The sequence below is a fragment of the Balaenoptera physalus genome (assembly GCF_965194825.1).
Source record: "Balaenoptera physalus genome assembly, chromosome: 19".
NCBI lineage: Eukaryota > Metazoa > Chordata > Mammalia > Artiodactyla > Balaenopteridae > Balaenoptera > Balaenoptera physalus.
In genome coordinates this window covers 10,206,111-10,233,325 of record NC_138900.1, presented here as the reverse complement: position 1 = coordinate 10,233,325, position 27,215 = coordinate 10,206,111, and the positions used below count along the sequence as shown (strand labels likewise).

At 62.6% G+C, this 27,215-nt stretch overlaps 2 protein-coding genes across 19 annotated transcripts in view; one reads left to right on the top strand and one right to left on the bottom strand.

Annotated features, from left to right (window-relative positions):
• The window catches only part of PPP1R37 (protein phosphatase 1 regulatory subunit 37), a 42,317-nt gene extending 38,608 nt beyond the window's left edge, over nucleotides 1–3,709 (top strand). For 2 of the 3 annotated variants that reach the window (XM_082438679.1, XM_082438681.1), the window contains 5 exons: nucleotides 501–613; nucleotides 1,275–1,416; nucleotides 1,515–1,681; nucleotides 1,802–2,543; nucleotides 2,880–3,709. In XM_082438679.1, the coding sequence (XP_082294805.1) occupies nucleotides 501–613; nucleotides 1,275–1,416; nucleotides 1,515–1,681; nucleotides 1,802–2,543; nucleotides 2,880–2,962 (1,247 nt within the window). In that variant the 3' untranslated portion in view covers nucleotides 2,963–3,709. The remainder of the gene's footprint in view (nucleotides 1–500; nucleotides 614–1,274; nucleotides 1,417–1,514; nucleotides 1,682–1,801; nucleotides 2,544–2,879) is intronic. The other variant, XM_082438680.1, reaches the window with a different exon arrangement.
• A 16-nt stretch (nucleotides 3,710–3,725) lies between these two features.
• LOC309649068 (trafficking protein particle complex subunit 6A) lies at nucleotides 3,726–27,190 on the bottom strand. 16 transcript variants are annotated; one of them, XM_082438577.1, is made up of 11 exons: nucleotides 26,710–27,190; nucleotides 19,463–19,530; nucleotides 19,164–19,281; nucleotides 18,477–18,560; nucleotides 18,233–18,326; nucleotides 17,937–18,032; nucleotides 16,480–16,539; nucleotides 13,688–13,804; nucleotides 10,898–11,029; nucleotides 10,327–10,370; nucleotides 7,497–9,641 (listed from the first exon to the last, which is right to left on the bottom strand). In XM_082438577.1, exons 1-11 carry the CDS (start codon nucleotides 27,070–27,072, stop codon nucleotides 7,788–7,790), a joined length of 3,030 nt encoding a protein of 1,009 aa, XP_082294703.1. In that variant the 5' UTR covers nucleotides 27,073–27,190; the 3' UTR covers nucleotides 7,497–7,787. The 16 variants fall into 16 exon arrangements, 15 of the variants coding, with proteins under 15 accessions (XP_082294711.1, XP_082294703.1, XP_082294710.1 ...); XM_082438588.1 differs by having other exon boundaries at nucleotides 9,463–9,604; XM_082438585.1 differs by lacking the exons at nucleotides 7,497–9,641; nucleotides 10,327–10,370 and adding an exon at nucleotides 3,726–5,504.
• Between the last annotated feature and the right edge of the window lie 25 nt (nucleotides 27,191–27,215).

Genomic DNA, 27,215 nt, shown 5'->3' with positions numbered 1-27,215 from the left:
TGGGCCCGGACCCACGTGTACTGAGCACCTCCCACGCTTGGGGCCTGTCGGCTCTGGGTTCACAGCCATGAGTGCGGCAGGGGTCTCTGCCCTCAGGAGAGACAAAGCCAAGATACGTTAATGGAATGCTGAGTCTGTCGGATGGTGAAATGTGCTCTGGAGAAAAATAAAGCAGTGATGGCGGGCTGAGCTGTCTGCTGAGGTTCGGCTGGCCGGGATTGTCCCATGAGAGGGGGAGATTTGAGCAGAGATCTGAAACAGATGGCGGAGGCCTTCATCAGGGTGTCCAGAGGAGGAACGTTCCCGGCCCAGGGGTCGGGGAGCCGTGTGTGCCAGGACCAAGGCAGGGGGGCAGTAGCAGGAGGTGTCAGGGCCAGAGCCTGTGGGGCCGGGCAGGCTGGGGCAGGGGCTTCTGAGCGCTTGGCGGGGTGGCTCCCGGGCCAGTGTCCCCCGGGGAGATCCCCCGACCACAGACAGGACTTGCCCACGGGCCTCCCCAGGTCTGGCCTACATCTGCGAGGGCCTCAAGGAGCAGAGGAAGGGGCTGGCGACGCTGGTGCTGTGGAACAACCAGCTCACGCACACGGGCACGGCCTTTCTGGGCATGACGCTGGTGAGTCGGCTGGAGAGGGCGGGGGGCAGCGCGGTCCGGTCCCGCACCTCTCCCACCCCCGGCTCTCATCACCTTCTGGCTGTCGCGGCTCCCAGTGTCGCTCACCCTGCCAGTTCAGGAACCTGCTCTCTTCCTCCAGCCCTGTTTGGTCTTTGCTTCAGCTTCTGCACCCTCTTTCCCTTGAGGAAAGTAGCCCTTCTTTCATTGTCTGTCTGCATCCAGCACCATAGCCCAGTACAACGCTTTGTACGAGGTGAAAATGTTTTGCATAGAAAGTTAGCATTTCTGGAAGCCATCAGTAAGTCTTCAATCTTTTCATTATGCGGTATTTAAAGCCAGCCCACAGGGTACAAAGACTCAGACCCAGGTTAAGAATTATCCTCGGTCAGGCCTGTGCCCGGAGTCCTCGGTATGCCGGCGAGGGCGGAGGCTGGGCCCGGGGCTGTGGGGACAGGGGCCTGGCTGGACGCTCGGAGGGCTGAGGCGTGGACAGGGCAGCTGGCTCTTGGGAGACTTCTGAGTACAGGAGGGATTCGGCCCGAAGCAGGAACGTGCTGGCGTTCGGACTGGGGGGCGCTGCCGAGGAGAGGGCGTGTGCGTTTGCCTCGTTCCTGACTGGCCTCCTGGGCCTTTCCTGGCTCTCGTGCGCCGCTCCCTCCAGCCGCACACACACAGCCTGGAGACGCTGAACCTGGGCCACAACCCCATTGGGAACGAGGGCGTGCGGAACCTCAAGAACGGCCTCATCGGCAACCGCAGCGTGCTGCGCCTCGGCCTGGCCTCCACCAAGCTCACGTGCGAGGGTAGGGCGCGGGGCCGGGCGCAGGAGGCGGGGCGGCCAGGCCGGGGGGCGGCCAGCCGGGTGTGGGCCCGTGGCCAGCCCCTGCGGTCCCCCTCCCAGGCGCGGTGGCGGTGGCGGAGTTCATCGCCGAGAGCCCCCGCCTCCTGAGACTGGACCTTCGGGAGAACGAGATCAAGACGGGCGGGCTCATGGCACTGTCGTTGGCCCTCAAGGTGAACCACTCTCTGCTGCGCCTGGACCTTGACCGCGAGCCCAAGAAGGAGGCGGTGAGTGCGCTCTTCCCTGCGGGCAGGTTGCGGGGGGGGCGGCTGGCTGGCCCGGGGCGGCCCCAGGACCCGCTGGGGGCGGGCCACCCAGAGCCCGAGCCAGGCCCACTCTGCCCGCAGGTGAAGAGCTTCATCGAGACGCAGAAGGCGCTGCTTGCTGAGATCCAGAACGGCTGCAAGCGCAACTTCGTGCTGGCACGGGAGCGGGAGGAGAAGGAGCAGCGCCTGCAGCTGTCGGCCTCCATGCCCGAGATCACCGTCACCGAGCCCCAGCCAGACGACCCCGGGCCCGGGGAGGGGCCCGCCAGCGGGGCGCAGGAGAACGGGGCCCCCGGCCCCGGCGCCGGGCCGGACTCAGACTCAGACTCAGACTCCGAGGGGGACGAGGGGGAGGAGGAGGATGGGGAGAGGGCTGAGGCCCCCTGCCCCGCCCTGGTGCCCCCCACGGACTCCCTGGGCCCTGGGGACAGGAGCCCCCCAGGCTGCCCCTCCTCCCCCACTGAGCAGCGCATTTCCGTGTCCAGCCCGGGCCGGGGCCACAAAGTGTTTGTGGTGACCCGGGTGGAGAGTCCACCCGAGAGGGCAGAGCCTCCCGTGCCACCCGCCTCTCCTTCCCCACCTGCCCCTCCTTGTCTCCCATCCCCCCCTGCCTTGTCCTTCCTGCCCACCTCACCTGCCCGGACGCCAGCCGAGGCCGTCAACACTCGGGACCCAGGATCGTCTGAGCCTCAGCCACAGCCGGAGCCGCCCCAGTCAGGGCCACCGCTGCCCAACGGCCTGAAGCCCGAGTTCGCTCTCGCACTGCCCCCGGAGCCGCCCCCAGGGCCCGAGGCCAAGGTGGGCAGCTGTGGCCTGGAACACGGTGAGAAGACCTCTGGGGCCAGGTGACTGGGGCCCCTGTGTGCTGCGTGTGACCCCGGCCAAGCACCTGCTTGTTGGTGTGCCTCAGTTTCCCCCTCTTTAAAATGGCCCTTGAAGGGGCAGGGACGAGTGGGACTTGACCCTCAGTCCCCGCCTTACTTCCCTTGCATCCCTGGGAGCTCCTTGGGGGCGGGGCACGCAAGATCTGTTGACTCTTGAGTCTGATGGTCTCATCGGTACCTGGGCCTGTGCTACCCTGCGGGTCTAGCTCAGGCAGGGCTGGTACCCCCCGACCCACCCGCCTGACTGGAGGCCGCCCACCCTTCTTCCCGCGCAGAGCTGAGCTGCCCCAAGAACGAGAAGGAGCTCGAGGAGCTGCTTCTGGAAGCCAGTCAGGAATCTGGGCAGGAGACACTGTGACACTTTAGGTGCGGTGAGGGCCTGGGGCCCAGGGAGCTGGGGAGCCGGCAGTGGAGCTCCTGGCTCTGACAGGTGCCCCCCTGCGATCTCTTCTCCCTAAGTTCCCTTCTTCCGGTCCGTCTTTGAAGAGCTGAGGCCAGAGCCATGAGAATCTGCTCACCCTCACCCCCAGCCTTCCTGAGGCCTGGGACCCCAGGGGGTGGGGGGCCTTCCTGGGGACCCCTGCCCCCCCACAGCAACACTACACGGGGTGCAGGAGCTACAGGGAGTGGCCCTCCCCGCCCTGACTTAAGCACTTCTATTTATGTGTCACTCAGAAGACTGGGCTGGGGGTGGATGGGAGGAGGACGGGGCGGAGGAGTTGATCCCGGCCACAGGGCCGGGCACCTTTCCCCAGGGCTCCATTTGGCCAGGCTTGCCCCCTCGAGGGCAGGAGTCCTAGGTGGTGGCGGGATGGTCCCCTGGTGGCCCCGGGCACAGGACCAGGCAGGAGGCATGGCTTGGGAGGGGTGGTGAGTGATGGTGGTGGTTGGAATTTGTAGAGCAGCCCCAGGCAGGGTGAGGGCCTGGGCTGGGGTGGGTGGGGGAGATCAGAGGATCAGAGCTTTCTTTTTCTTAAGTGCAATAAATCTATCAGGGAGCTGGGGTGGGGAGCAGCCAGGGCTTGGAGACCCTGCTGTCCGGGCCACTCGAGGCAGCGCCCTGAGAGGCACTACAGCCCAGGGTGGGGGAGGCGCGGGTGTGGGGTGAGGGTGGGCGGGGGGTGGGCGGGGGGGGGGAGGGCTGCTCCTGTTGGTGCAAGTCTGCTCACACCTTTTCTAATAAACCAGAGCTGGGTTCCCCACTGGCCTGCTCTCTGCTTGTGCTGATCCTGGGCTCCCCCTGCGGGAGTTCTGGCACAGAGACGGGGAGGGCAGGGCCCAGGCGGGTCCTGGCTTCGGAACATCTGCTGGGGCGTGTGTGGATGGGCCCCAGAGGAGGGGCGGGACAGGCAGGCCCCTTCTTGGCGCGCGCGCCGTGCTCCTGTGTCTGCCACAGCTGGCCATCTCGTGTATGATCCCACTTCCCCTTCCCTCTCTTCAGAGGAAGCAGCCCCCAAATACCTTCCAGCTTCAGGTCCAGCTTCTCAGGGTGGTGGACCTGGCACACGGGTCCAGAGGTCATTCCTCTGCCCGGTCGCCTGTGGCCCAAGGAGAACAGACACGAGCCCGTCGCCGGCAGCCCTAGATGTTCAGGCGGCAGGGCACTCTGCCCCGGAGCCTGGCCGGTCGCCTGCAGGCGCCGAGGTGCGGCCAGAGGGCTCTTGGGCATTTTTGGGAAATCTGAGTTTCACCCTTCAGAAGAGGCAAGAACCACTTAAGGGGAAGGCCTTTGTGCCCACTCCTCTCCTGCATGGGAGGCCGGCCCGGGGTGGGTAGAGACGCGGTGGAAAGGTTACGAGAATCACGGCGCTGCTGATTGGGAGCCCGTTTGGTTCCAGCACAAACCCAGGAGTCTTCTGCCGCAGCTGCCCGGGTGTCTGGGATGAACACCTTTCCTGTTTAGGCCACTGTCTGTTTGCTCTTCAGTCACCGACAGCTCCGGTGTCCTGAGCGCTCCTTAAGGCAGCCACATTTGGGGCTCCCTCTCATCTGGGCTAGGGGCTGGGGGGAGCCATGCACGTCAGCCAGTGGCACCCGCCCCGCTGGCAGCCCGGGAGACACCCGCAAAGGGTCATCCTCCGGCTGGCGCAGCTGTGCCCGGGTGTGAGGTGGGTGTGGAATGAGCCCCTCCGGGGTGCCCTGCCTCCTGCCCAAGTCTTCTTGGGGAGACTGGGAATGCAAGGTTTGCTTCAAGATGTTGAGAAACCGCAGTCCTTTGCCAGGTTGGGGTCTGTCAGTACAGCCCCCTAAAAATCTCAGTAGGCCTTTGGTCGCGTTTAGCCATTGCTCAGGAATCAACCCCAGGGGGGCTTTTGGCCCTTACAGCGGTGTTGGATGCTCGCCCATCCCCTTTGCTCTCTGCCTCCACCTGCAGGCCAGGTGATCAACAGATGGCTGAAGGGGGGGCGGGGAGGGTGCCTCCCCATCCTGTGGTGCCTGGGAGGGGCTGCGGTCCTGTTCCCAGCCTTGTCCCTGCCCTTCAGTTTAGCTTGTGGTGAGGAATTGGGCCTTTTCAACTGTTCCTTCAGGGTTGAATTGTGCCCACCTCCCCACCCGCCAAAGATATGTGAAGTCCTAATCCCCAGTACCGCAGAATGGGACTTTCTTTGGAAATAGTGTCTTTATCGAGGTAATCCAGTTAAAAATGAGGTTATAGAGTGGGCCCCAACCCAATATGAAAAGGGGAAATTTGGAGACAGTGACAGAACAGACATGCTCAAAGGAAAGATGTGAGGACACAGAAGACCTTGTGAGGATGGAGGGCTTATGATGCAACCCCAAGCCAAGGACGCCAAAGACGCCAGCAAAGCACCAGCAGCTGGAAGAGGCAAGAAAGGGTTCCCTTATAGGTTTCCGCGGGCGTGTGGCCCTGGCAACTCCTTGATTTTGGACTTCCAGACCTGTGAGAAAATAAATGTCTGTTGTTCCAAGCTACCCAGTTTGTGGAACTTTGTTACAGCAGCCCCAGGAGACTAATAGACCAATTCTGCAATGCTCTGATTTTCTGACTTTTTAGGGGTCTTGGATCATGGAGTTAGATCCCTTTGGCCGAGTATTTTCTTTCCTTTGCCTTCAGCCACCCAAGTATCGCCCAAGCTAGACGCTGTACCACATCTTAGATCTCGATGCCCTAACTTGGGAGATGTGTGTTTTCCTGCATGTGGGTGTTCGGGGTGACAGGCAGTTTCTCTCCACGAAGTGACTCCTGAAGCCAGGCCCCCGCGCCCTCTGATGGCTCTGCCATCCCTTAGGGCCTCGGGAGACCCTGCATCCAGCAGGCAGGTGGGGGAGGAGAGTGGAGAAGGCAAACCTGCCTCTTAACTCGTTGCTGCGATGGGAAAGGGACACACGTCACTTGCACTCCCTTCTAGGTCCAAGTCCCCAGCAAAAGCCCCACACTGTAGAGGCCCATGAATGCCGGGGAACAGGGAGCCATCTTGGCCACACCCAGCCCCTCTGACATACTGTCTTGGTTTTGTTTTTTTGTTTCTTTGTCTCCCAAAGCTCTAGCTTTGGCAGGCACACGGTCAGAATCTAAGATAAATTGGGCACCAGTTTGACCACTGCTCGACATCATGTAACGGGGAGCAGCTTCCTCCTGGGGCCCGGGGGTGTCCTCAGTCCTGCTCCTGACCTCCAGCCAAATCTAAGGGTTAGTCCTGCCTCCCCAGCAGCCCACACTGCTGGGGCCAGTTTGTTTCCATCCTGGACTCTGGGTGGTAAGAAACAGAAGCCCAAGTCAAGTTGGCTGAGGGAGCTGCGGGAAGGGATGTACGTTGTCTCCAGTAGCACGTCTACAGAGACGTCTGTCTAACAGCGTCACGAGGACCCGTGCATCTCTCTCTCTGTGGTGGCTTCATTCTTGGGCAGGCTCTCCCTCTGCTGTTGGAAAACATCTCTCAGCACGTCCAGGGTGGTGCCACTAGCTCAGCCATGCCAGGACTGCCAGTGCTTCAGTCCTGGAAGCTCCTGTAAGTCACAGGCTGGTACTCTGCCCCATGTCCACTTTGAAGCGGTAATTGGCAAGGGATGTTGGAGTGCTGTGGCCAGCCTTGGAGCTAAGGCGTGTGAGGTCAGTACCCCACTAGGCTGCAGGGCCTGAGGTTGGGCGTCTTTGCAGAGCTCTTGGGACTGTCCCCTTGGCTCTCAGGGCCCTGGCTCAGAAGTCACACCCCCTCCCCTACTGGATTGGGCCAGGCACACCACAGGCCTGAGTGTGTGGCTGTCTGACTAGTGAGGACTGGGAAGCTTCCCTGAGGAGTGGCGCCCCCGTCCTAGGTCTCTGTCCGCCCAGTGGAAAGGAAGGCGGTGAGCCACGGTGGTGGTGGGGTCCGCCCTAGTCCACCCCGGCCTACATGTGCCCCATCTGTGCTCCTCAACTTCCCTGTCCTCATCGAGGGGCTCCTTGGGTGGCCCTGGAGTGACCCGTAAGGCAGGTACCCCCCCGGACAATCACTCGTCTGGTGGAGGCGGCGCTGCCGGCCCCAGCTGACCGGGGTGCTATCGAGGCCTAATTAACCCATTATGCTAGGGAAGGAGCCACCCCAAGAGTGGAGCAGCCTGCTGAGGTCACTGGGGACACCACCCTCGGAAATGCCAGCTCCTGCCCCGCCCACAGAGGGGCAAGCTCGGGTGTGGGGACAAGGACCTGGATCCCCTGAGGCCTGGGTGCGCCCCACTGAGTCAGCTGGGCGCATGCCTCTGTCCTTCATCTCCCCTGCCCCCGCAGCCTCGCCCGCTGCCCCCGCAGCCGCTCCCGCCTCTGGGGTGCCAGGGAGCAGGCTGCCAGCTGAGGCTGCCCGACTCCCTGGGGATGAAGTGGGCTTGGCAGAACAGGGCAGGCCTGGTGGCCTGTCCTCACTGAGCTGGGGAGACTGGGGCACGAAGACCAGTCTGGGGTTTTCACATCTTCATTTATTGCACTTGAACCCCGAGTTCCTCATGGGTCCTTCTGCCTGGGCTCTCACATGCTGTCACTGATACACTGCCCCACTCCTGGTAGCTACTGCCAACAGCTCTCTCTGGCTCACAGATTCACCTGGGGAATGTGGCCACCACAGGCCTCATTCCGGACACTGGACCCTGGGCCTTGGACCCAGTTAGGCCCGCTACGCTCTCATCTGGGCAAAAGGAAGTGTTGCCCTCTGCTGCGCCCAAGGTCTTCCATTCAAGGCCCACCTGGGCTAGACTGACCCCAAGTGAAGGGCACTCAGGCCATGGGTCTGGACTTGCCCCCGTCCGGGGGGTTGGTGGGCTTCGCAGTAATGCGCAGGAGCCTGGCCTGCCCAAGCCGCCCCGGGGGCGTGGTTGGCTCCGCTGGCGGTGTGCGGGGCTTTGCGGGCAGGGGACTTGGGCGGGCGGGGCGACTTGAGCGTGCTGACGGCCCGGATGAGGCCCATGCGGCGGCGGATGGAGTGGTCCAGGTTGACGGTGCAGCGCAGGAGCCTCTGCGCCTCGGCCACGGTGAAGGGGAAGTCAGCGCCCAGGAAGCGCTGGAAAAGCTCGGGGTCGCCGTCCAGGTCGAGCACCTTCTGCAGCGTCTCGGTCATGGTGTGCAGCTCGAGGCTGTGGTCGCAAAACACGTCCCAGAGGCGCGCGCAGGCTTCAGGCGCGCCCCCGGCCTGCTGCCGGTCCTCCAGGCACTGCAGAACCCAGCTGAGACGGCACGGCCACTGGTTGGCGAGCACGACCCAAGCCACGGCCTGGCGCGGCGAGAGGCCCCCGAAGTCCCCCTGCTGCTGTTGCAGCAGGCGCACGGTGATGGGCACGGTGTTGACGATGCGCCGCATGGACACCACGTTGTCGGGCACGTACTCGAAGAGGCAGTCGCCGTCGTCGTGCAGGCAGCCGAGCGCCTCCTGGATGCTGCGAGCCGCCTGGACTTCCAGGACGCTTTGCGCGCTCTCGGCCCGGGCCTGCTCCTCCATCTCCAGGAGAGGCTCGACGTCCCCGCCCCCGCCCCCGTCCCCGCCCCCGTCCCCGCCCAGCGACCTCACGTTGCGCGTCATCTCGCGATAGAGCAGGTCGTCGCGGCTTCGCACCGCATCGTGCAGGAACTGCAGTTTGGTGCGATGGCCCATGATGGGCACGGAGAAGGGTAGCGTGATGGTGCGGTTGAGGAAGAGGTAACCGTTGTCGGCCGTGCCCTTCATGGAGCAGGCGCTCTCGAGGCACGAGGCCAGGATGCTGGGGTCCACGACCAGGATGAAAATGAAGGGCGCGTGGCTGTCGGACAGCAGCGTGTTGATGGCGTTTAGCACGCCCACCACGCGCTCCGGGTAGCACGTGTCCAGCCCTGTGATCTCAAGCACGACGCGCAGCCGGCGCCGCTGGTAGATCTCCAGGAAGCACAGGAAGTCGGTGAGCAGCCTCACCTCCTTCTTCACCTCGCACATGAAGCCCAGATGGCTGCCGAACTTCTCGCGCAACACCAGCCGCTCAATTCTCTTGCGCTGGCTCACGAACAGGTGCTTGCCCACCGAGTACACGGCCATGAGCAGCCCGGAGCTCGAAAGCGTGGTGGCCGCACCGCCGAATGCCCGGAACAGGTTGCCGTGGCTCAGCGCGTGGGAGCCCATCGACAGGTAGAGCAGGCTCATGCCCAGGCTGAGCGCCGCCAGCAGTGCCAGCAGTGTCAGGCACAGTTGGCGCCGGCAGTGCCACTCGCGCTGGCGGCAGCCCGGCCTCGTGGCCGCCTTCTTGCCCAGCACCGAGTACAAGCTGAAGGGCAGTGCGCCGTATTGTTGGCGGATGCCCTCGCACAGCGTGGTCACCAGGCCGGCCCACAGCTTGTCAGTGCCCGCGTACTGCCAGGCGCTGAAGCGGATGAAGAGGAACTTGACGTTCTTGCGCCGCAGATGCACCTCGGTGATGATGGGCTGCAGGAACACCAGGTACCACAGCAGCTTCGAGAAGCCCCAGCCCTGCATGGGCCGCGGCTGCCACTGCACGTGCTGCAGCTCCTTGGCCTCACACTGGGTCGCCTCCTGCTGCATCAGCACTGCCGGGACCGAGGGCGCAGGGGAAGGTGTGAGCGTCTGGGACCAAGGGCGCAGGGGAAGGTGTGAGCGTCTAGACCCGGCTCAGGCTAGGATAGGGCTTGGATGTTAGACTGGGAGCCAGGGCCCGTCCCCAAGTGCTGGGCAGGTGCAGAAGTGCGGAAGGAGAGGCCTGGAGCCAGGCTTGAACAGGAAAGGGTCTGAGGGGGAATTGGGGGGTCAGGGGAGGGCAGAAGTAGAGCCCCCAGAGGAGAGAGGACCGGTGGGGGCAGGGAGGGCTCTAAGAAATCAAAGAATGCATGCCAGGTGCTGAGGAAGAGAAATGCTGGGCAGCAAGTGTACACCCTTGGTCCAGTTTTCCTGGCTTACTGCCTCTCCTCCAGCTCTCAGCTCAGCTATCACTTCTTCCAGGAAGCCTTCCCTGATCCCCAAGCTGGGTCAGGTGGCCCTGGGTTCCCCCACTGCAGTCCTGCCCACTTTGGGTCATCCCTGTCTGGGGACAGGTCTGTCTCTCGCGCTGGTCTGTGAGCCCAGGAAGGGCAGGGCCCTGGTTGTTTTGGCCACCCTGTGTCCCTTGGGTGCTGAGGAAGTGCTGGGGGGAATGTCTGGAGGATGGATCATGAGAGATTGGGGGCACGATCTGCATGCTGTGAGGGTAGTAAGTGAGCCAGTGGGAATGAATCGGAGTCTCTCAGCACAGAATAGAAGTTCTGTTTCCTTTTACCTTAGAGCCGAGTCTTTTCTCCTTCCAGGACCCTGTTTGTTGCTCTGTGACAACATAGGAGCAGGACGTGGGCTTGTGTGATAGATGCTCACCAGGGCTGGGCACACGGAGCTGAGTCACCTCCGGCTTCCCTGGCCATGATTGGGGCTGGGGTCTGAGCTCCAGCAGCGTTTGAACCAGGCTAAGTTTCAGCTCATGTTTTCAATTAACATTATCTGTCAGGGGTCTTGTGGGCGCCAGGCCCTCGGCCAGGGCTGAGGAGAAGAGATAGGGACTTGGCAGGAGCCAAGCGAGGAACCTGGGCTTTCTCCCTAGGGTGCTGGGGAGCCATGGAAGGCTTTTGAGCAGGGGAAGGACAGGGCTAGATGTGTATTTTAGAAAGACTCCTTGCAGTGGATTTGGTGGGGGAGGGGGGCAAAGGCATAGGGAGGGACCTGGTTAATGCTGATTTCTGGGCATCTGGCAGACTGGCCTCAGGGGTGAGCAGGTCTTAAGGAAGCCTGGGGCTGGGCAGGGACCAAAGGTTCCGTTTCCCTTAATCCCTCCTTCCCCAGCACACGCAGATCCTCACCCATGATCTTGTCCAGCATCATGTGCAAGCGGCAGCCAAAGGGGGCATAGAAACCCACGGTCACAGGGACAGGCACGTGGCAGAGAGTCTTGGCCAGGCAGCTGCAGTAGACGTCATCCTCTGTCAGGATATCTGGGGCCCGGGGGTGGGGAGGGGGTGGAGGTGGGGAAACTGAGTCAATGACGCTGGCCAGGCACCACCCTGCTCCCCGTCTACCCTCCGTAGTGCTCGCCCTCAGCCCCTCCCAGCACCGGCACCGCGCTCCCTGACTCCCAGCCATGACTCAAGTCAAACCCTCCGACAGAGGGTTTCTGTGGCCGCAGGCAGCCCCCTCCTTCAGGACCAGATGTGCCCTTCTGGGTCCCCGCTCAGCTGTGCTCTACTTTCAAACCAGACCTGGAAACTGCCACCTCCCTGGTCAGGTTGCCGGCACCTCTCGCCTGGACTCCTGCTTCCCACCCTACCTCCTACAGTCAACTCTCAGGTCACATGCCAAGTCAGCTCTGGGCCCGCGTGGCTCCCACCTCCCCAGGGGGAGAAGGCTGAGCCCTCACCGTGTCCGCGAGGCCACCTTCCACCCTCTCGGACCCCGTCTGACCCTCCTCCTCACCTCCCCTGATCTAGCCACATGTACCTCCTTGTTGTCCCTTGAACAGGCCACCTCAGAGTCTGCATTTGCTGCTGCTGCTGCTATTTACTTGAGAGAACTGCCCCATCTTTGCTTAAATGCGACTTGATGGGGCCTCGCCTGATGACCTTGTTTAATTTGCAAACCCCATTTCCTCTCCCTGCTTTATTCTTCCCCCAACATGGTTATCACCCGGCGACACACTTTTGAACTTTCCTATTTATCTTGTTTCCTGTACCCGCCTCCCCCCACCGCCTATAGAACGTGAGCTCCATGAGGGCAGAGATCTCTGTCTGCCCTGCTTCCTGTGACACCCCCAGAACAGAGCCTGGCACCCCCTGTAGGCGACCAGTACCTGGTCACAGAGTGAGTGAATGAATGAATGAGTGAGTGGGTGGGTGGGTGGATCCCTCCCCTGGCTGCGTTGCTCTCTCCATCCCTCAGGCCACCCCCTGCCTCTTGCTGCAGCTGCACTCCCCAACACCAGAGCAAGCTGGTGCTCATCCCCCGCTGCCCCAAGTCAGGAGGGCTGGGAAGAGAGGAAGCAGAGCAAGGGTGTCAAAAGCTGGGGCCCGGGCCCCTGGCCAGCCCGGGATGGAGGCACCATGGACAGGCGTGGCCTGGAAGCCTTGGATCCCAACAGGTGAAGGAGCAGCGGCTGCCCGGAGGCCCAGTGTCAGGGACGAGCGCCCTCCCAGACAGGAACCAGAGTGAGGGGTGAGGAGGGCAGGCCCCAGGCCTAGGTGGGAGGCGAAGTGGCAGGGAAAGAGCCCCGGGAAGGGAAGGCTGGGTGAGCTCCGGACCTGTAGGAGGTGAAGGAGCTACGGGTTACGGGGGCAGGCAGGGGCCAGGTGTCCGTGGGCCTCCTGGGCTCCAGGAGGGTGCTGGCTGCAGAGGGCAGGGCTGGGCCGCTGCTGGCTGTGGTGCGTGCCGCGGCAGGTGAGGGGGTGCGTGCGGGGGCCGGCTGGGGGTTGCTGGCCAGTTGCATGGGGGCGGTAGTGGTTGCAGGCGGCCCCTTCTGGGCGCCGTGAGCGGGGCAGAGCCGCTGCCACGGGGGGCTGGGAAGTGCGGGCTGGGACCACCGCTGCAGAACGGGGGGCTGGAGGCCCCGGCGACAGCCATCGCCACCCCATGGTGGCCTGGCATGCCTGGGGGGTGGCCGACAGGGCCTGTAGGCTTGAGGTGCCGCTGGGTCATGGTACCACTGGTGACAGCATCCCGGAAAGGAGGAAGTGGGGGGCGACTGGGCCTGGGTCCCTGACCCCTGAGGGGCACTGGCGGGAACCAGGTCAGGTCTTCGGGCGGAGGCTGGGGCTCATCACTCAGCTGAGGCCCAGGAGAAGTCAGAGAGAAGACGAGGAGGGGCTGTGGGCCGAGGAGGGGCCATGCCCTGCGCTCTCCCACGGCTGGGGCGGGGGGTGGGGGGTGGGAAGAGGTGCAGGGGCCTGGGCTTTAGCCAGGTGAGGGGCTAGAGGGGGGATGATGCCCCAGAGTTTCTGCTACCCCAAGTTCCTCGGTCCCTGGGGTGTCCCCCAGTTGGGGGGCGGAGAGGACGCCACTGGGAGCTGGCCTGGCTGGTCCACAGGAGGCCAGAGTGATGAGAGGTGACTGTGGAGGGGGAACAGGGTGGGGACTGGGAAGGGGGGTGGGCCTCACAGCTGGGCTTAGACCAGGCCGGCGGGAAGGGAGCTGCCCTGGGAGGCCCCAGGGAGGCTGAATCAGCCCTGATGGGAGTAACTGCCCCCTCCTCGCCCTGAGCAGCAGCACCTGCGGTCACCGTGGGCGGCTGGACCCCCGCCTCGTTCATACGCACTCAGTGGGGGCTGCGGGCTTGCCCTCCGACCCCTCCCACCCACCGCACTGCTCCCCCCAGGTTGTGGGGCAGTCCCCACAGGCCTGGCGATTTGGGGAGGGAATTCTGTCCATGCTGGGGGGAGGGGCAGGCCAGGTGGGCCCCCCCTGCTGGCATCCCCAGCCCAGGCTCCCACCTCCGGCCTCCCAGGGCCTATGGTCCCCACGGCCCCCTGTGCAGATGCCTCCATGGTGAGTGCCGGTGGCTCTTCCCTCCGGGGGCCTGAGGTTCTTCTGCTTGGCCATTCGCTCAGCAGCCCCCCACTCACAGGTCTCTCTTGTGACCAGGACCGCCCAGACTTAACCCCTACCTTTTTGGTGCCCCAATTCCCTGTCCAAGAAGTAGTGCTTGGCGGGGTTCCGGGGTGGCAGGGCACCCTTGGCGAGGTGGATGGTGTAGTGCTGGCTCATGGCGGCCGGGGTGCCTGCTGGGGGGCGGGGAGGAGAGGCCGGGCTCAGTACCCAGCCCCCTCGGGCGCCAGCAGCAAGTACCCACCCGCGGGACGGCCCCGAGACCTGCGATAGATGAGACCTCATCCCTGATGTTGGGGTCCTGGGCTACCCAGGTGGCATGGGGGTACTCTTCAGAGTAACAGGGAGAGGTCAGGATGGGGGGACGGGACAGCCAGGCGCGGGAGGATGAGAACGCTTGGGGGGTGTTGGGGGGTAATTTGGGGTGGGTGAGATTTCCAAGGCCTGGGTGTTCGGGAGCTGCTGGGAGTCTCCAAGAGGCTGGGACAGTGTGCTGAGCCGACGTGGGCTGGGAGCCAGGGGATGGCTGAGTAAGATTAGGGGGGAGCTAGGTACTGGGGCGTGTGCTGTGGGCGGTGGAGGCTGGCACCCTTTGAAGGGACTTGAAACCAGTGCGGTGAGAGGCGGGGAGCAGTGAGCCACCGAGCCCGCGAGCGGCTGAAATGTCAGGGCTGGGACATTTGGGACCTGATGAGGGGTTGAGGGAGGGGGACTCTAGGGGAGCAGATGAAGTCGGCGTGGTCCAGTCTGGGGAGAGGCTGAGCAAACTGGGGTTGAGGTGGGGCGCCCAAAGCGGAAGCGAGGGAAGGAGGCTGTTTAGAGGCAGGCACGGGAGAACCCGAGGGGCAGAGGCAACGGGGGTGAGAGCTGGAGTTGGTGAGGGTTGGGGGCCCGGCGCGTGGCCCCTGCCCACCTCATCCCCCCGGCCTGGGGTCCCCTGTACCTGATGGCAGCCTCGCAGCCCCAGCTCCCTGCTCCGCCGCCGCCGCCAGCCGAGCTGCTGTGCCAGCCCCACCGTCTGGCAGCATCAGCGCAGCCCCGACTGCTGAGAGGCCCGGGAGCTGGGAGCCAGGAGCCCAGCGGCCCGACCGGTTTGCCCACCTTGTCCCCGCCCCTTCCCAGCAAGCCTACCCAGTCCCTGTCTGGTGCGCTCAGCTCTCAAGGACTGGGGGCTGCCGCCGCCTCCCCCCCCGCCCCGCGGTACCCCAGTAAGGGATGGAGATGGCAGGCCACGCTGCTGCCCGGGGCGGGACCCGCCAAAGGTTCTGCTGGTCTGGGCACTTATGCTGTGGGAGGGAAGGAAGCTGGGACACGGATTGGGAGTCCAGGCCCAGAGAAGATGCAGTCCCAGGTTCAGGTGCCAGCTCCTCCAGGGTCCAGCTGTGTGAGCTTGGGCAGGTGACTTCACCTCTCTGAGCCTCGGCTTCCTCATTGCTGAGCGGGCCGGCGTCCGTGCCTGCCTCTCGCGGTTGTCAGGAGGAGTCCCCTGAGCCCAGAGCCTGGTGCTCGGCAACAATGGCGCCAACTGGCCCATTTGCCAGCTGCTCCAGACGCTTCACATAAAATGACGATGACACGCGCGTTCCAGGCTCACCAGGAGCCGCGCTCAGTGTACATGCTTTTCTTTTTTTGGCTCCAACACGCGGATTGCGGGATCTTAGTTCCCCAGCCAGGGATTAAACCCAGCCCCGGCAGCGAACGGGCGGAGTCCTAACCGCTGGACTGCCAGGGAAGTCCCAACATGCTTTTCTATCTACAGTAACCTCTTTCCTCCTTGCCACGCTCCAGTGGGGTGGGGGTGATGCCCCCTTTACAGATGAGGAAACAGAGGCCCGGACTGATGGAGTCCCTTGCCCCGGGTCTTGGAGGCAGAGCCAGGCTTTGCAGGCAGTGGTTTGTGCTGGGTAGGTGGAGGCGCCTTGCAGACGTTCTTCGAGACGTGAGAGCGGGGTTGGGGGTGGGGATGGCTGGGCAGGGGGTGCCTTAGGCACAGCGTGTGTGGGGGGCCCCTCTGCTCTCCAGGGTCCTGTCTCCCTGTGCCTGCTGCTGGCGTGATGGGTTGAACAGAGGTTCCCCCGGGAGATGGGGGAGGCAACCACAGAGCAGTGCCCAGTGACCAGACACTGCCCCCTGTAGCCCAGCTATGCCCCTTCCCTCCCGTGGGCTACTTCTCTCCCCTCACCAGGCTTTCAAGCAACTTCCTCCCTGTCCTCTGCCAATTTAGGACTCTGCCCCCCTCCCAGCACCCCTGCCCCATCAGGGAGGCCAGGCTGGTGTGTCTGAGTGGGGGCGTGGTGAGTCTGGGGGGGAACCTCCAGGACAGCCCTGAGCTTCTTGAGCGCAGGGCTGGGCCGATCCCCCACTCCCCCCGCCTGTCCGCGCACACACAGTTTAGCTGAATGACGGCGATTCATTTGGGAAACACCTGCAGGCTCTGTGCTGGACAGTGCCAGCACCCAGCTGAGGGACCCAGAGGGACCCAAGGGGAAGCGCGGTGGGACATAAACAAGTAAACGCGGCGGCAGGGCAGGATAAGGCTGTCTAGGAGCCCTCCCCCAGGGCTGCAGGCGCCAGGCGAGTGAGCAACTGCTCCAAGGGATGTGGTGGGCAGCCGAGGCTGGTGGCTGCTGGACACCGGAGAGGGAGCAGGAGTTTGGGGAGTGGGCCAGGCAGGGAATGGCATGTGCAAAGGCATGGAGGCAGGCCAGGGACCGTGGTGCTCAGCTATGTGTGCTGGGGAGGGGCTGGATGGGGTGTCTGCAGAGGAGCCCCACCCACTGAGGAGACCCTTCCTCCTCCCATTTGGGTCTGTCGCAGCCTCGGTGTACAGCTCTGAGGTGGAGGTACTTACCCACATCAGGCAGCAAGTGGCAGAGCCTGGCAGAGTCCAGATGGGTGATGCCCCCGGATGCTATGAATGTAAACATTGGAGGTGGCGGCAGGGGGTGGGGTGCAGGCATGGAGGCCGAGCTGCCCAGGGGCTGGTCAGCTGGGCCATTGTTCTTTTCTTGGTATGACTCGCATCCTCCAGGCACATGAACTGTGTATTCCTCTGTGTGTGTGTGTGTTTTGGGGGAGCCGAGGGTGTCTGGCCCACCTCACCTGCATCCATCCTTGGTCCTGGCAGCCCACCCCTGCCAGCACCCTGGGGGCCCTTGGCCCTGCTCCTAGGGAGAGGTCCATTCTGTGGGCCCGGCTGGGAAGACAGCAGCCCCAGACTTGATGCTGGCAAGGGTGCCAGTGCCAGGGGCCACCCTCCCCTGACAGGTGTGCAGGGCAGGAGGCGGCAAGCTCCAGGGCTGAGGCTGGGGAGGAGGGGGCCCAGGAGAGGAGGAAATGCGGGATGGGGAGCCACACAGGGTAGCCTGCTTCCCCCGCAGGACCTGTGACACAAACAGTCCCTTTGCAGATGACCCTGCCCCCAGCACTCTGCGTGACCCCCACCTTCCACTTGGAATCTGGTCCCACGTACAGAACCTTTATTGAGCACCTGCCGTGCGGAGGGCCGTGTCCGATGCGGGCTCCCTCCACGCCAGCCCCGACTGGGGCGGGGCCCACCTTGCCCCTGGGACACCCCCACCTCCCTATGACACCCGTTTGTTGAGCGCTTGTGAGGCCCTGAAGCGGTGGGACCCCGTCTCCCCAGCACCAGCCACCAGCACGGGCAGCAGCCGGGTCCTCGGGATGGGGTGGCGTGAGGCTCGGCTGGGGGTGGGGCCTGGGGCTCCCTCAGGATCTCTGGATCACCACCTGGAACTTACCTGGAAGAGAAGGGCTGGCTTTAGCCTGAGGCTGGGACTGGAGAGGAGAGGCAGCACCCCAGTAGCTCAGAGATGTTCATCCCTGCCCTGCGCCAACAGCCTGGGTGGCCTCAGCTGGGCTTCAAGTTTCCTCACCGGTCTAGGGTGGTGATGTTTCCTGCCCACCTGGCCTGCATCCCAGGGCTGTGTGGGTGACTGGGGGCATGAAGGCCAAGCATGTCGGTTGCTGGGGAGGGTGCTGGCACGGGCTTCTGGGGCATGTATTGCTCAGATCCTGCCTACTCGGGTCCCAGGTCCCCGGTGATGAGTGGGCCTGGGCACTGGCAGAGGGGAAGACACCTGGAGGGAAGGGCACTAGAGTGTTGGCTGCAGGCTGCCCCCAGGTAAGGGTGGGACCTCGGCCTGTCTGATGGAGGGCACTGTGGGCCAGCGGGGACCCGGGGGTCAGGAGGACAGCCCATCACGCCAGCTGCAAGTTCCACGGGGCCTGGCTGCCTGTGGAGCCCCTCAGCACAGCACCAACCCGGGTGGCTTCCATTATGTCCACCTGGGTTCCCGCGCCGGGAAGAGTGTTCGAAACCACTAGACCAGCTCATCGTCAAGGGTTGTCTCCTCCGGGCTGGCATGCCCCAGGGGAAGCAGGCTGCGGGGGACATCCAGGGGCAGGGGCATGGATGCGCTGCACCAGCTGTGTGGCCTGGGCCTGTGACTTAAACACTCTGGGCCCAAGACTCCCCATCTGTGAAATGGGGCTGGGGTGGCCCGGCCCCACCTCCTCGGCCCCCCGGGAGCAGGGGGACCCCTGCCTCACTCGGGGGACGGGAGCCCCCCACCCCAACTCACAGGCGGGCAGGGCTGCCACGGAGGCGGTGACCAGGCTCTTGATGCCCAGGGTGCTGAGGGTGCCACGTAGGAGGCCGCAGGTGAAGGCCAGGAACTGGGGGCGGGGGACACAGGTCACTGTGGGCAGAGGGGGGAGGCCAACACCCAGGACCAGGGGGGCCACGCTGGGACCCTCCCTCTCCCGGGGTCCTGGGCTCGGGGAGAGGCCTGCCTGGGGCTGGAGTCCCAGCACCACCCCCCATACCTTGGGCGCTTCCTCCAGGTACTGCAGACCCGAGGCCATCCGGATGAGAAGGGGAAAGCTGTTGTCCTGCAGGACGTAGGTCCCCTGGGGACAGAGGAGGGGCCCACGGGGGCTGGGGTGGCGCCTGTACCTTTGTTGGGGGGGAGGGGAAGCAAGGACCCAGGGCCCAGCCCCACTGGGCTGAGGTCTGGAAGGACCCTTCCCTCAAAACCGCGGTGGCCGGTCACGGGCCCGTCCTTCAGAGCTGCACGAGGACCCGCGGGCCTTCCACCCCGGGCCTGGTGTCCTGCCCCACTGGGTGCGTGACCTTCCAGGGTGGTGGTGAGAAGCTGCAGCCCAGGCCCGTGGAGCGGCCCGCGGGGCCCCAGCACAGCACAGGCTCCTAATGGGAACTAGGACCGGGTCCGGACAAGCAGCATCAGACCGAGGCGAGGTGCCGCCCGCCGCAAGGGGCCTTCTGCTGGCTCCGGGGCCCAGCCGGCGAGGCCTGCAGGGAGGCTGGAAGCAGCTGCCACGCCCCACGGCAGCCTCCTGGCTTCCCCTGGAGCATGGCACAGAGGCCCTGAGGGGGCCCGTGCCTGCCTCCCAGCTTGGGCAGGTCCCCACGGCCGGGCTGGGCGTGCTGCAGCCGCCCCGGGCGGGGATTCCCTTCCCCGGCTCTTTCGGGCACCGGGCGTGGGCACGCACCTGGTGATTGGTGCGCAGGCTGTCCATCTGCTTCTGGAACACGGCCGCCCACACGTCTTTGCATAGGAACTTGAGGACGTCCAGCTCCTCCCTGAAGGCTAGCGTCTCCCGGGGCAGCCTGGGGTGGGGGGCCAGGGGCAGACACTGTGGGGCCAGGCCAGGCCGGGGGCGGGGGTGGGGCAGCCCCGGGATGAGGAAGAGGGAGGAGACCAGGCTGGGTTCCTGTGTGGAGCAAGGTACCCTCCGCGCCCGGCTGTGCCCAGGAAGGGACCCCACCTCAGCTCCTGCCCACCTCTCACCTCTCGCCCAGGGCCTGGCCCACGCGGAAGCCCATGCCCTCCAGGACCGACAGGCTCACCTTCTGTCCCTAGAAGGCCAGGGAAGAGAGGCGCAGGGGCCCTGGGTCACCTGAGGGAGCCGGGAGCCGCCGGGTGTGGCCGCTGCAAGGGGACTTGCCCGTCCCTGCCCGTGCAGGGCGAGGAGGCCCAGAGGGGAGGGCCTTGCTACACAGGCTGGCAGGCCAGGCCGGCTTTGTCCCTCCACCCCGTCACATGCCTCCAGAAACCCCATCAGCCCTCAGGACCTGCTCCCCTTCATTCCAGGAAAAACGGGTTTTCCCCAGGCTCAGCTTCACCCTGCTGGTCAAGTCTTTCCTGATAACACCCATCACTTCCTATATGCGCTTTCAGCGTCTGTCCTTACAACACCCTGTGGAGTAGCACTCCCGTTACCCCCGAAACTCAAGGTGACCTGCCCTGGGTCTCATGTGGCGAGTAAGGGGGCCGCAAGGCATGGGCCCTGGCCCCTGGCCAGCAGGGGGGCTGAAAAGTCAACTGTGATCATTAGGCCTTAACGTATTAGCCGAGAATCCTGGGAGGGACGCACAGGGGCACAGGGGAGGGAACTGTTCCCTCGGGTGCCCGGTGAAGGCAGTTGGTGGCAACACGGCCTTCTGGAGGGCAGGCCAGGGTCCCACGGTGGAGGGGCTGAGGCACAGGGACGGGGGTGGCAGGAGGGCTGCACCTCGTGTCTGTCCACGTGCCCGGGAGGGCGGACGGCGTGGCTGGAGGAGAGCTGACCTGTGTGTGTTTTTGATCTGTGTGACCTGGAGAGAGCTGAGCACGTGAGGGAGGCTGGCCCAGACTGGGGGCGTCAGAAATACCAGGACGGCCTCTGGTGACCAACACGGGGCCGGGCACACCGGAGGAGGTGTGTTAGAAACAGATGCTGAATGAACCAAGTGAGGAACTGGGACTCGAGCACACACTGTGCCGGGTGCCCTGTACAGACCCCCTTGTTTAATTTTAACAACCCCATAAGGTAGGTTGTATTTCATACCTGGAGACCAGGCACAGAGGGGTTAGGTCACACCTCCCAGAGGCACCCTCAGCCACGGGGCTGTCCTTCGGACCTGAGCAGGTCTGACTCCTGCAGGTAGGTGGCAGATGGGTGGGCGGCCAGGGCAACACCCCCAGCTGTCCCTGCCCCAGGGAAGTGGCAAGGGCTGAGGCCCGCTGGGGGGATGCGCCAGGCGTAGGGAGGTCGGAGCAGAGGTGGCCTGCGTGCTGGCCCTCTGCTCTGCTGGGCTACATGATAGGCAGGCCCTGTCCCGCCACTCTGTGCTCTTCCTGCGGGAACCGGGCCTGGGGAAGGACACAGCTTCCTGCTGGTGGCACTGGCACGCGCTCTCTGGTTTCTTCCAGCACAGCAGGGCCAGCCTTGCGGGGAGGGCTTGAAGACTCATGATGTGCGGAATCTGAGCTTGGGGCACGAGAGGCAGAGAGGGGGACGTGTGCCTGGTGGCTGGTTCCGGGGTCTGGGGCCAGATCAGCCCCTGACCCCTACCAGCTGCCCCGTGCCTCACTTTCCTCACGTGTAAGATGAGGACCTTCCCAAGGTCCTCATGAGGATTAAGGGAGTGGGTAAGTGCAAGCCAAGTGCTCTGAGTCAGGCTCAGGAAGCGTTACTATCATTGTCACTTGCGGCCTCTGCATCTGTCAGCCTGACGACGAGCTGATGGGGAAAGGGAAGGAAAGCCCCACGAAGGAGGGTCTGTTCTGTGGGCTGACGGATCTCAGCACCTGGATCACTGCCCCGCCCTCGATAAGCCTTCTCTGCCACCCCTGCGTCACCTCCCTCCTAGAGGTGAGCTCCCCGAGGGGGCCTGGCTGGGCTCCGCTCTAAGTGCATCTGTGTCCCGAGGACTCCCCGAGACACAGGGAAGACCCCAGGACTCCCTTGTTCATCCCACAGACATTTCCTGACTGGCCTCCAGGAGCTCGCCTGGCAAACCTAGTGGGGATGACGGGCACCCAGGGGATGACAAGCTGGTGAGAGGGCGGAGGGGGGCCCGACCTCACAGGGGTGGTGTGACCGGCAGCTCGCTCTACAGCAGCTGTTGCTATTGGCTCCATGGTCCCCAGCCCTTGAAAGGCGCCAGTTAAATATCTGCTGCACTGCAGAGACTGGGGGTGGTGGGGAGCGGGGAATAATGCGAGCAGGGAGGAGGAGAGGCAGGAGGGAGGGAAGGGCGGAGGGTGAGCTGGTGACTCGGGAGAGAGGGTGGAGGAGGGCGGGTGACTCGGGAGAGAGGGTGGAGGAGGGAGGCAGAACCCCACCTGCTCTCTGGCAGCCGCCTCCCAGGACTCAGCGGTGTTCAAGCCCCAATCCCTACGAAAGCTCTCCAGGCACTAGGGGTTCATCATTCCTGAGGAGGGAGGGCAAGGCGGGACACTCTCATCCCACTGGAAGCCTCCGGAGCCCAGCCCAGAGCCAGTGCATTTCTGGGCTCCCCACGCCTGCCTCAGCCGGGCTGACACAACAGCCCACGGAGAGGAACCGAGATAATGGGAGAAACGGGGGGGGGGCCCTCGGAGGAGGCGTGTCGGTGTGGGCACGAGGGGCGTCCATGCAGCAGCTCGGGCACTTGGAGGGACAGTCGGACAAGGGAACGTTCTTAGAAATGAAATGGTAGCCAGAAGAAACGTTTGTTCACAAGGGAGCTGAAAAAGAGACAAATCTGGAAGGAAGGTAAAACCTCACAGATTGTTAAGAAAAAAGGAAACCACGAGGTAGGAAAAAAAAATGAGAGAAAAGTTGACATGCGGAAAGAGATCTGGGAAGTCTAGGATTCCTCTGACTGCGAGAGATGGAACGATGCGGGAGAAGAAATAATGAAAGGCCCGTAAGAGGAACATGTGCTCTGCTAAAGGCAGATTCAAGCGTCCAGACCAAAAAGGGCCACAGAGCTCCGAGTAGGATGAATGGAAAACAAGTAAACCAAACTGCATCCCCCCGGTCCCGTCCTGGACTGAAACTCGATGGAGCTGGGTGGGGGGCTGCGTGCCTGGCCTGCCTTGCCCCTTAGTTATTAGTTATTTGTGAGGTTCAAGCCCCACCCGCGGAGCCACTCTGTGCTGGCCCAGGGCAGGGCATCCCAGGAAGGAGCAGCGCTGGTTCCTGCCTTAAGAAAAGCACAGGGAGGACTTCCCTGGTGGCGCAGTGGTTAAGAATCCACCTGCCAATACAGGGGACACGGTTTGAGCCCTGGTCCGGGAAGATCCCACGTGCCGCGGAGCAACTAAGCCCATGTGCCACAACTACTGAGCCTGCGCTCTAGAGGCTGCGAGCCACAACTACTGAGCCTGCGCTCTGGAGCCCACGAGCCACAACTGCTGAGCCTACGTGCCAGAACTACTGAAGACCGCGCGCCTAGAGCTCGCGCTCCGCAACAAGCCACCGCAATGAGAAGCCCGCGCACCGCAACAAAGAGTAGCCCCCGCTCGCCGCAACTAGAGAAAGCCCGTGTGCAGCAACGAAGACCCATTGCAGCCAAAAATAAATAAATTTATATATATTAAAAGCACAGGGAGAAGGGATGACTTCCGGCTTCCCCAAGGAGAATGGCCCCAGAAGACCCAAAAGAACTGTGCTGAGTGACCAGGTGAGTGACAGGGTGAGAGCACACCTCCCACCCTGTCGCCCTGTCCTCGTGCACCCAGGTGGTGCCCAGACAACCCCGAATCCCACCTTCTCCCCTGACACTCTCCGAGCTCACCCAGCCCCTCTTCCGCCTGCCCTCCGTCTACCCCTCACCTCTGCTCGGGCTCCTGCAGCAGCGCCCTTCCCCACCCAATCTCCATCCAGTCTCATCCACGTGGCCAGGGAGGACTTCCGGAAAAGTAAATCTGAGCCTGGCACACCTCAGTTTAAACCTTCTATGGCCCCCACCGCCCTCAGGCCAGAGCCCCAGTTCCCGCACGGAGACCCCACTGCTGGCTCTGTGGCCTCGGATGCACTGCGCCCCCTCCAGGGCTCTGCCCCCTGCTATCACTGTGCCAGGAACTGGCTGGTTTTCCAGGCTCTTGCCTGAGGACAAGGACCGTATCTGATGGCTGCTACGCCCACCACAGGCCCTCCTGAGAGAAGGGGCTGGCCTGGGCACTCACTGGGCCTCGGTGGGCCAGGGCCTGCCCAGCAGGGCCGTTCCCAGGCCAGAGGCCAGTGGATGACAGCTCATCACACACACGGGTTCACTCCGTTGCCCACAGGCTCCCCTTATCTTCAAAGCTCCTGAGGTGGACAAACCAGAGCCTCTTCCTCCGACTCCTGGAACTTTTCCTGCTTTGATAACAAAGGCCCTTCGACCTCCCAGTTCCTCCGGCCAGTCTTCCATTCAACCCGTAACCGTCCAGGAGAATCCATTCAACAGCCACAAATAACCAGGCAGGACGTGGAGATCAAAAAGCCCTAAACAATGACTGTGGCTCCTGGGCGCCTGTGCTGTGGGGACAGAGATGAACCAGCCACCATCGCTTTCCTCAAGGGGCTCTGGGGCAGGTGGGCGGGGCAGGCCTAATGCCACAGACAAGCTCTGGCACGGATGCCCGAGTCCTGATTTTGCCTTTGATCCTGGCTGTGCAGCGTCGGGGAAGCCCTCCCTCTCTGGTGTCTCAGTCCCTCCCCTGTAAAATGGGATGATGCCGTCAACCTCAGAGTGCTGTTCTGAGGACGAAATCAGATAAAATCCTGTGCTGGAGACACGATAAGTACCCAAGAAACAGAAGGCCTGCGTGTCGTTCAGACAGGACACTTGCTGGACCAAAGAGAAGGAGCAGAGAGGGGAGGTGCCGGGAGCGAAAGAGAAAAGACTGCGCGAAACAGGGCAGCTGCCCACGATGTGCTAAGAAACGGGGCTCCCCAGCTTGAAAGAATGTGGGGAGACGGCAGTCCTTCCCCTGGCTGCACACAGGAACCACCCAGAAGCTCTGAGGCCTGACGCCCAGGCCACTTCCTGGCCCAGCGCCACCGGAATCTCTGGTGTGGGACCCCAGCATCAGAACTGCAGAGGCAGCTGGGCAGAGAGCCACGCCCAAGGGTCACAGGCGCGTTCATGCTGTAAAAGCCCTGTGCTGAGCAAAGCTGAGTAACCGCGTGTCCCCCCAACTTGCTTGGCCACAGGAACCCATTAAAATCCTCCCAGAGTGTCAGAGAAGACACTGAGAAAGACAGGCGAGAGTTTATAGCACAGGCTTTGGAAGTGGGAGGCCTAGTTACATTCCTGACTCTGCCACTTGACAGCGAAGACTCCATCTATAAAAGCCTCTGTTTCCTCATCTACAAAGTGGGGAGGATCATGCTGACCTTTGTGGGTTGTTAGGTGGGTCAAATGAAATCAGGAATGTGAAGCCCACCCGGGCACATGATGGGTGCTATTATTGGCCACGATACTAAGTGAATGCCAGTCCCCACCCACACCCTCCGTGGCACAGGGGCTGCACTCACTTCAACAAATCCATGCTGAGGACCTACTATGGGGTGATCAACACAGACCCGGTCCCCACCCACACCACACCACACAGCAGGCAGCCTGGCAGAGGAGAGGCTGTGAATCAAAGGATCATATGGATACATAATTCAGATACATGCTTATCGTGATACAAGGATACCCCACTTCCACTGGGGCCTCAGGGAGGGCTTCCCCGAGGAAGGGACATTTGAGCCAAGATCTGAAGGATTAATAGGTGTCAAGGCAGTGACGATGTGACAGGTGAAATGAGCTGGAGGATGAGGGAGGAGGCTGGTACAGGGCAGAGAGGAGGGAAGCCAGGCTAAAGCAGGGAGGGGCCAGATGGGAACCATATTTAGACAGCACAACAGGAAGGGCCTGGCTGATGGCTGGAGGTGAGGGAGTAAAGGCAGATGTCAGGGACTCCCAGGTTTCTGGTTTGAAAGCCAGGATGGATGGGGTGCTGAGATACTGCAGCCCCCTCCCCAAAACGCAGGCCAATGCACACTCCCTCTCCCATGTGCTAACGTTCTCATAGCATTTTCCCAGGGTACAATATATACTCGTTTATCTTATTTGTCCGTCTACCCCACTATGACGTAAGCTTCAGGAGGGCAAGGGTTTTGGCATGGTTCGCTGAATAATCCCCAGAGCCTACAGCAGGGCTTGGCACCTTGCAGGTTTTAGTGACAGTCTGTTGAATGAATGAACTTGAAAAAAGTATGTTGAGATGATAACAAGCAACACCCTTGTCCTCCTGAACTGGGAAGAAAACACAGACCAATAAAAATGTCTTGCATATTGATGATGATCATAGAAAGAATAATAATGAAAAAAGTGAGCACAGCCCCACTTATTAAGCACCTACTCTCTCCGTCACCCTTTCTTCTTGGTAACAGACTTTAAAACAAGAGCTCCGTGTTTTGAGGGCTGATTAGGTGCTAGACATCGTACTAAGTGCTTTAAAGTCTGAGCATTTATTTTTCATAAGGGCCAACTTCCAAGATGCCAAGCACGCTCCTTCCGCAGGGTTCACAGAAGGCTTCCCCCTCCCTGGAATGCTCTTCCCCCCACTTATCCCCGGGGCTTGCTTCCTCCCTTCTCTTCCTCAGAAAGGCTTTCCTCCACCATCCACCACTCTACCTCTCTTCTTTCCCCAACTCTCCTGAAGTTGTCTTTATAAAACTTCTCACTAGCTGGTGGCACATTCTATTTTTATTTATTGTTTGTTTTGACTCCCCTACTAAAACGTAAGCTTCACGAGGACAGGGAAACAGTGCCCTGAATACAGTAGGCGCTCAGTAAGTTTGTTGAATGAATCAATGTCTCGCTCGGAGTCTTAGGTGCTGTTATGATCTCATTTTACAAGGGAGGAAACAGGCACACAGAGATCGGATCACTGGCTCTCACACCCTGTATGAGTGGTGCAGGCGGGATTCAACCCAGGCTCAATATATAACTTCTCAATATATACCCAGTAATCGTAATTACTGTAATTGCTACCCGCTTACTCTGTGCCAGGCTTTGAGCTAAGAGCCTGACCCCGAACTCTCTCGCTCAGTTCTAGCTGCGACCCTCGAGGCCGGCCCTGCTGCGACCCCGCTTTGCAGAGGCGGAAGCTGGCGCCTGAGGTCGCCCAGCGAGGCAGGGGCGGGGGTTCGACCCGGGCCGCTGCCGCGCCCTCTGCTCCTCCCGGGGCCTCGACCCGGCCTTCCCGCCGCGGCCCGTGCCTCCTTCCCCCCGGGGCCCGGCGCTCACCCCGGGACCGGGGTCCGGATCTTGCGCCCACAGCTCCGCTACCATTTCCGTGTGCAGAAACTCGAACAGTACCGCGTCAGCCATGCGCCGGCCTCCCGTGCTTAACAACCGTCCAGCGCCTAGTGTTCTCATTGGCCCGGCTGGGCAAGCCCCGCCTCCTGCACCTAAGCGCGAGCCCGCCCACTCTCGCTTCCATTGGTGTTTCGGGCTAGCCCCACCTTCCTTTTCTGGGCTCTCGTGGCACGCGCCTGAACCTGGGAGACTAGGGGGAGGGCCTGCTTTGTCTATATTGGCAGCACGTGACAAGCATCTCCGCCCTTCCCTCTGTTTCTTCCCCGTTTCCGGGTCTTCGAGCATTTCCATTGGCCGAGTCGCTGTTACACGTGACTTAGAGTCCCCGTTTGTCTGCACGCCTCGCAGCACAACCCGGAAGCGCCAGCCCAATAGCTTTCCTATTGGCCGTGCCCATATTCACGTGGCTCTTCACACACCCCCTCAAAGCTGGT

Coding starts and splice junctions, on each gene's coding strand:
- LOC309649068 (XM_082438577.1), bottom strand. CDS start 27,072: ATGGAAATGCTCGAAGACCCGGAAACGGGGAAGAAACAGAGGGAAGGG. Junction 18,033..18,232: donor CGTGGCAGCCCTGCCCGCCT/GTGAGTTGGGGT, acceptor TGTCCCCCGCAG/CCTGCTTCCCCTGGGGCATG. Junction 16,540..17,936: donor TTCCCGGCGCGGGAACCCAG/GTGGACATAATG, acceptor TTACATTCATAG/CATCCGGGGGCATCACCCAT.